The sequence below is a fragment of the Oncorhynchus keta genome, chromosome 12 (assembly GCF_023373465.1).
Source record: "Oncorhynchus keta strain PuntledgeMale-10-30-2019 chromosome 12, Oket_V2, whole genome shotgun sequence".
NCBI lineage: Eukaryota > Metazoa > Chordata > Actinopteri > Salmoniformes > Salmonidae > Oncorhynchus > Oncorhynchus keta.
Genome location: NC_068432.1, coordinates 23,747,120 through 23,754,619, shown reverse-complemented (window position 1 = coordinate 23,754,619; position 7,500 = coordinate 23,747,120). Strand labels below are relative to the sequence as shown.

The window sequence follows — 7,500 nt, the reverse complement described above, 5'->3', positions numbered from 1 at the left end:
TGTGTGTGTGTGTGTGTGTGTGTGTGTGTGTCTCGGTGTGTGTGTGTGTGTGTGTGTGTCTCGGTGTGTGTGTCTCGGTGTGTGTGTGTGTGTGTCTCGTGTGTGTGTGTGTGTCTCGGTGTGGTGTGTGTGTGTGTGTCGGTGGTGTGTGTGTGTGTGTCTCGGTGTGTGTGTGTGTGTGTCGGTGTGTGTGTGTCTCGGTGTGTGTGTGTGTGTGTCTCGGTGTGTGTGTGTGTGTCTCGGGTGTGTGTGTCTCGTGTGTGTGTGTGTGTGTGTGTGTGTGTCTCGGTGTGTGTGTCTCGGTGTGTGTGTGTCTCGTGTGTGTGTGTGTGTGTCTCGGTGTGTGTGTGTGTGTCGGTGTGTGTGTGTGTGTGTGTCTCGGTGTGTGTGTGTGTCTCGGTGTGTGTCTCGGTGTGTGTGTGTGTGTGTCTCGGTGTGTGTGTGTGTGTGTGTCTCGGTGTGTGTGTGTGTGTGTCGGTGTGTGTGTGTGTGTGTGTCTCGGTGTGTGTGTGTGTGTGTGTCTCAGTGTGTGTGTGTGTGTGTGTGTGTGTGTCTCGGTGTGTGTGTGTGTGTGTCTCGGTGTGTGTGTGTGTGTGTGTCTCGGTGTGTGTGTGTGTGTGTCTCGTGTGTGTGTGTGTGTGTGTGTCTCGGTGTGTGTGTGTGTGTGTGTGTGTCTCGGTGTGTGTGTGTGTGTGTCTCGGTGTGTGTGTGTGTGTGTGTGTCTCGTGTGTGTGTGTGTGTGTGTGTCTCGGTGTGTGTGTGTGTGTCTCGGTGTGTGTGTGTGTGTCTCGGTGTGTGTGCGTGTGTGTCTCGTGTGTGTGTGTGTGTGTGTCTCGGTGTGTGTGTGTGTGTGTCTCGGTGTGTGTGTGTGTGTCGGTGTGTGTGTGTGTGTGTGTGTGTCTGTGTGTGTGTGTGTGTCTCGTGTGTGTGTGTGTGTGTCTCGGTGTGTGTGTGTGTGTGTGTGTCTCGGTGTGTGTGTGTGTGTCTCGGTGTGTGTGTGTGTGTGTGTCTCGTGTGTGTGTGTGTGTGTGTCTCGGTGTGTGTGTGTGTGTGTGTGTCTCGGTGTGTGTGTGTGTCTCGGTGTGTGTGTGTGTGTGTGTGTGTGTCTCGGTGTGTGTGTGTGTGTGTCTCGGTGTGTGTGTGTGTGTGTGTGTGTCGGTTTGTGTGTCCCGGTGTGTGTCTCGGTTTGTGTGTGTGTGTGTGTGTGTGTGTGTGTGTGTGTGTGTGTGTGTGTGTGTGTGTGTGTGTGTGTCTCGGTGTGTGTGTGTGTGTGTGTGTCTCGGTGTGTGTGTCTCGGTGTGTGTGTCTCGGGTGTGTGTGTGTCTCGGTGTGTGTGTGTGTGTCTCGTGTGTGTGTGTGTGTGTGTGTGTGTGTGTGTGTCGGTGTGTGTGTGTGTGTCTCGGTGTGTGTGTCGGTGTCTCGGTGTGTGTGTGTGTGTGTGTCTCGGTGTGTGTGTGTCTCGTGTGTGTGTGTGTGTGTGTGTGTGTGTCTCGGTGTGTGTGTCTCGGTGTGTGTGTGTGTGTGTGTGTGTCTGTGTGTGTGTGTGTGTGTGTGTGTGTGTGTGTGTGTGTGTGTCTCGTGTGTGTGTGTGTGTGTGTCTCGGTGTGTGTGTGTGTGTGTCTCGGTGTGTGTGTGTGTCTCGGTGTGTGTGTGTGTGTGTCTCGGTGTGTGTGTGTGTGTGTGTCTCGGTGTGTGTGTGTGTCGGTGTGTGTCTCGGTGTGTGTGTGTCTGTGTGTGTGTGTCTCGTGTGTGTGTGTGTGTCGGTGTGTGTGTGTCTCGGTGTGTGTGTCTCGGTGTGTGTGTCTCGGTGTGTGTGTGTGTCTCGGTGTGTGTGTCTCGTGTGTGTGTCTCGGTGTGTGTGTGTGTGTCTCGGTGTGTGTGTGTCTCGGGTGTGTGTGTCTCGGTGTGTGTGTGTGTGTGTGTGTGTGTGTGTGTGTGTGTGTGTGTGTGTGTGTGTGTCTCGGTGTGTGTCTCGGTGTGTGTCTCGGTGTGTGTCTCGTGTGTGTGTCTCGGTGTGTGTGTGTGTGTGTGTGTGTGTGTGTCTCGGTGTGTGTCTCGGTGTGTGTGTGTCTCGGTGTGTGTGTGTGTGTGTCTCGGTGTGTGTGTGTGTGTGTGTGTGTCTCGGTGTGTGTGTGTGTGTGTGTGTCTCGGGGTGTGTCTCGGTGTGTGTGTGTGTGTGTGTCTCGTGTGTGTGTCTCGGTGTGTGTGTGTGTGTGTGTGTGTGTCGTGTGTGTGTGTGTGTGTGTGTGTGTGTGTGTGTGTGTGTGTGTGTGTGTGTGTGTGTGTGTGTGTGTGTCTCGGTGTGTGTGTGTGTGTGTGTCTCGGTGTGTGTGTGTGTGTGTGTGTGTGTCTCGGTGTGTGTGTGTGTGTGTCTGTGTGTGTGTGTGTGTCTCGGTGTGTGTGTGTGTGTGTCTCGGTGTGTGTGTGTCTGTGTGTGTGTGTCGGTGTGTGTGTGTGTGTGTGTCTCGGTGTGTGTGTGTGTGTGTGTGTGTGTGTGTGTGTGTGTGTGTGTGTGTCTCGGTGTGTGTGTGTGTCTCGTGTGTGTGTGTGTGTGTCTGTGTGTGTGTGTGTCTCAGTGTGTGTGTGTGTGTGTGTGTGTGTGTGTGTGTGTGTGTGTGTGTGTGTGTGTCTCGGTGTGTGTGTGTGTGTCTCGTGTGTGTGTGTGTGTGTGTGTCTCGGTGTGTGTGTGTGTGTGTCTCGGTGTGTGTGTGTGTCTGTGTGTGTGTGTGTGTGTGTGTCTCGGTGTGTGTTGTGTGTGTCTCGGTGTGTGTGTGTGTCTCGGTGTGTGTGTGTGTGTCTCGGTGTGTGTGTGTGTCTCGGTGTGTGTGTGTGTGTGTGTGTGTGTCTCGTGTGTGTGTCTCGTGTGTGTCTCGGTGTGTGTGTGTGTCTCGGTGTGTGTGTGTGTCTCGGTGTGTGTGTGTGTGTGTCTCGTGTGTGTGTGTGTGTGTCTCGGTGTGTGTGTGTGTCTCGTGTGTGTGTCTCGGTGTGTGTGTGTGTGTGTGTGTGTGTGTCTCGGTGGTGTGTGTGTGTGTGTGTGTGTGTGTGTGTGTCTCGGTGTGTGTCTCGGTGTGTGTCTCGTGTGTGTCTGTGTGTGTCTCGGTGTGTGTGTGTGTGTCTCGGTGTGTCTCGTGTGTGTGTGTGTCTGCGGTGTGTGTGTGTGTGTGTCTCGGTGTGTGTGTGTGTGTGTGTGTGTGTCTCGGTGTGTGTGTGTGTGTGTGTCTCGGTGTGTGTCTCGGTGTGTGTGTGTCTCGGTGTGTGTGTGTCTCGGTGTGTGTCTCGTGTGTGTGTGTGTGTGTCTCGGTGTGTGTGTGTGTGTGTCTCGGTGTGTGTGTGTGTGTGTGTGTGTCTCGTGTGTGTGTGTGTGTGTCTCGGTGTGTGTGTGTGTGTGTGTGTCTCGTGTGTGTGTGTGTGTGTGTGTCTCGTGTGTGTGTGTGTGTGTGTGTCTCGGTGTGTGTGTGTGTGTGTGTGTGTGTGTCTCGGTGTGTGTGTGTGTGTGTGTGTGTGTCTCGGTGTGTGTGTGTGTGTGTGTCTCGGTGTGTGTGTGTGTGTGTCTCGGTGTGTGTGTGTGTGTCTCGGTGTGTGTGTGTCTCGGTGTGTGTGTGTGTCTCGTGTGTGTGTGTCTCGGTGTGTGTGTGTGTGTGTGTGTGTGTCTCGTGGTGTGTGTGTGTGTGTGTGTGTGTGTGTGTGTGTGTGTGTGTGTGTGTGTGTGTGTGTCTCGGTGTGTGTGTGTGTCTCGGTGTGTGTGTGTCTCGGTGTGTGTGTGTCTCGGTGTGTGTGTGTGTGTGTGTGTGTGTGTGTGTGTGTGTGTGTGTGTGTGTGTGTGTGTGTGTGTCTCGTGTGTGTGTGTGTGTGTGTCTCGTGTGTGTGTGTGTGTCTCGGTGTGTGTGTGTGTGTGTGTCTCGGTGTGTGTGTGTGTGTGTGTGTCTCGGTGTGTGTGTGTGTGTGTGTCTCGTGTGTGTGTGTGTGTCTCGTGTGTGTGTGTGTGTGTGTGTGTGTCTCGGTGTGTGTGTCTCGGTGTGTGTGTGTGTCTCGGTGTGTGTTTGTGTCTCGTGTGTGTGTGTGTCTCGGTGTGTGTGTGTGTCTCGGTGTGTGTGTGTGTCTCGGTGGTGTGTGTGTCTCGGTCGGTGTGTGTGTGTGTGTGTCTCGGTGTGTGTGTGTGTCTCGGTGTGTGTGTGTGTGTGTGTGTGTGTGTGTGTGTCTCTCGGTGTGTGTGTGTGTGTCTCTCGGTGTGTGTGTGTGTGTCTCTCGGTGTGTGTGTGTGTGTGTGTGTCTCGGTGTGTGTGTGTGTGTCTCTGGTTGGGTGGGTGTGTTTCTGGGTGGGTCCTGCTTCTATACCACAGGAGGTTGGTGGCACCTTTATTGGGGAGTACGGGTCTGTGGTAATGACTGGGGCAGAATGAGTGAAACGGTATCAAACACAGAGGAGTTGGGTTAAATGTGGAAGACACACATCAGTTGAAGCATTCAGTTGTACAACTGACTAGTTATCCCTCTTTCCCTTTCCATGGTTTACAGGTGTTTGATGCCATTCCTTGTTCCGTTCCGGCCATTATTATGAGCCATTCTCCCCTCAACAGCCTCCTGTGTTCTATACTGCTAAATTCCTATACCACTCAAATATTATACCACTAAACCTGTAATACACCAGCAATCACAATTCATTCATTTTCTTCCAGAACCTGAAAGTAAAGGGTCCTAAGGACTCGAAGGACTGTAACACAAATGTCACTATGGAAGGTAAGAGATGAGTTCTAATCTAGATGTGTGTCAGAAGGCTGCTATGGCTCTTTCAGACTCTGTAGCCTTGTCTCTTCTGCTTGTGTATGCAGCGGCAGGCTTAGGGAGGCCAGGCTCCCTCCTGTGCATGCTTGCTTCTCTCTCTCTCTGCTTCGCTTCTCTCTCTCTCTCTCTCTCTCTCTCTCTCTCTCTCTCTCTCTCTCTCTCTCTCTCTCTCTTTACCTTTCCCACTCCTCTCTCTCCCCTCTCCTCTCTCTCTCTCTCTCTCTCTCTCTCTCTCTGCCTTTCCCACTCTCTCCCCCTCTCCTCTCTCTCTCTCGCTCTCTCTCTCTCTGCCTTTCCCCTCCTCTCTCTCCCCTCTCCTCTCTCTCTCTCGCTCTCTCTCTCTGCCTTTCCCTCTCTCCCCTCTCCTCTCTCTCTCTCGCTCTCTCTTTGCCTTTCCCACTCCTCTCTCTCCCCTCTCCTCTCTCTCTCGCTCTCTCTCTCTTTGCCTTTCCCTCTCCCTTCTCCTCTCCTCTCTCTCTCTCTCTCTCTCTCTCTCTCTCCCTCTGACTATGGGTGTTGGAGATGGACAGAGAGGGGAGGCAGAGAGAACAGAGAAGGAAGTGTGAGATGGAGATTCTACTGGTACTCAGACTGTGTTGTAACTGCACATACGGTAATGTGTGTGTGTGAGAGTGTGTGTGTGACGGTACATTTGAAGTAACTTGTGTGTATAGAAAAGCCTTTCTAATCTGTCTTTAATACTGTACTGAGTATTTTGTACGTGTGGGGTGTTTTCTGCACCTGCCTGTATGTCTATATGACTATATATATGTAAGGTTCTTTGTTGGCTGGTACTGTGAATAGGTTAGTGTGGATGTTGCATGGTAAAGTTCCTGGTGTGTGACAGTGTCTTAAATGTAGCCGGGTGTTATTAGTTAATGAGCTGTTTTGTATTCTGGGTAAAGACAGTCGCAACTCTCGTTTCTTGCCAGGTTCTCTCTATCCTCTCATTTTTGCTCAGCGGGAGAGGGAGACAGTCTTTGTGCTTTTCCGTTTCTGGCAGTAGACGTGTGTGTGTGTGTGTGTACATATCTGTGTGATGGTTTTGCATGTCTATGGTTGTGCTCACACCTTTCTTTTTTGCATGGTAGGTGGTTAGTGTGTGTTTTTGGTTGTGTTTGCTTGTTCAGAAGTCTACCTGTTTTTACATATATTTGTCCCCAACGTTGTGTGTGTGTGTGTGTGTGTGTGTGTGTGTGTGTGTGTGTGTGTGTGTGTGTGTGTGTGTGTGTGTGTGTGTGTGTGTGTGTGTGTGTGTGTGTGTGTGTGTGTGTGTGTGTGTGTGTGTGTGTGTTTAGTGTTGGAAGTTGAGGTGGGATTATCCTCCCTGGCTGGGTCTCCTGTCAGTCTGTCATATCAGCAGACAGACAGCACTCGCCTTTTAAGGTGAAAAGTTTGAGAACATCAGAGGGAAAAGAAAAGGGATGCACAGCGAGAGGGGTGAACGAGAGGGGTGAACGAGAGGGGTGGGGAAGACTGAGTGTAAGAGGAAAGAGGGGGGAACGAGAGGGGTGAACGAGAGGGGTGAACGAGAGGAGTGAACGAGAGGGGTGAACGAGAGGGGTGGGGAAGACTGAGTGTAAGAGGAAAGAGAGGGGTGAAGGAGAGGGGTGGGGAAGACTGAGTGTAAGGGGAAGGAGAGGGGTGAAGGAGAGGGGTGAAGGAGAGGGGTGAAGGAGAGGGGTGAAGGAGAGGGGTGAAGGAGAGGGGTGAAGGAGGGGTGAAGGAGAGGGGTGAAGGAGAGGGGTGAAGGAGAGGGGTGAACGAGAGGGGTGGGGAAGACTGAGTGTAAGAGGAACGAGAGGGGTGAACGAGAGGGGTGGGGAAGACTGAGTGTAAGAGGAAAGAGAGGGGTGAACGAGAGGGGTGAACGAGAGGGGTGAACGAGAGGGGTGAACGAGAGGGGTGAACGAGAGGGGTGAACAAGAGGGGTGAACGAGAGGGGTGAACGAGAGGGGTGAACGAGAGGGGTGGGGAAGACTGAGTGTAAGAGGAAAGAGAGGGGTGAACAAGAGGGGTGGGTGAACAAGAGGGGTGGGTGAACAAGAGGGGTGAGTGAACAAGAGGGGTGAGTGAACAAGAGGGGTGAGTGAACAAGAGGGGTGAACGAGAGAGGTGAACGAGAGGGGTGAATGAGAGGGGTGGGGAAGACTGAGTGTAAGAGGAAAGAGAGGGGTGAACGAGAGGGGTGAACGTGAGGGGTGGGGAAGACTGAGTGTAAGAGGAAAGAGAGGGGTGAAAGAGAGGGGTGAACGAGAGGGGTGAACGAGAGGGGTGAACGAGAGGGGTGAACAAGAGGGGTGAACGAGAGGGGGTGAACGAGAGGGGTGGGGAAGACTGAGTGTAAGAGGAAAGAGAGGGGTGAACAAGAGGGGTGAACAAGAGGGGTGGGTGAACAAGAGGGGTGAGTGAACAAGAGGGGTGAGTGAACAAGAGGGGTGAGTGAACAAGAGGGGTGAACGAGAGAGGTGAACGAGAGGGGTGAATGAGAGGGGTGGGGAAGACTGAGTGTAAGAGGAAAGAGAGGGGTGAACGAGAGGGGTGAACGTGAGGGGTGGGGAAGACTGAGTGTAAGAGGAAAGAGAGGGGTGAACGAGAGGGGTGAACAAGAGGGGTGAACAAGAGGGGTGAACGAGAGGGGTGAACGAGAGGGGTGGGGAAGACTGAGTGTAAGAGGAACGAGAGGGGTGAACGAGAGGGGTGAACGAGAGGGGTGGG

The 7,500-nt window shown here is 52.8% G+C and overlaps 1 protein-coding gene across 6 annotated transcripts in view; it reads left to right on the top strand.

The window, feature by feature from the left end:
• The window catches only part of LOC118391781 (active breakpoint cluster region-related protein), a 252,735-nt gene that overhangs the window by 132,637 nt on the left and 112,598 nt on the right, over positions 1–7,500 (top strand). For all 6 annotated transcript variants that reach the window (XM_052457875.1, XM_052457876.1, XM_052457878.1 and 3 more), the window contains one exon: positions 4,677–4,737. In XM_052457875.1, coding sequence (XP_052313835.1) covers positions 4,677–4,737 — 61 coding nt within the window. The remainder of the gene's footprint in view (positions 1–4,676; positions 4,738–7,500) is intronic.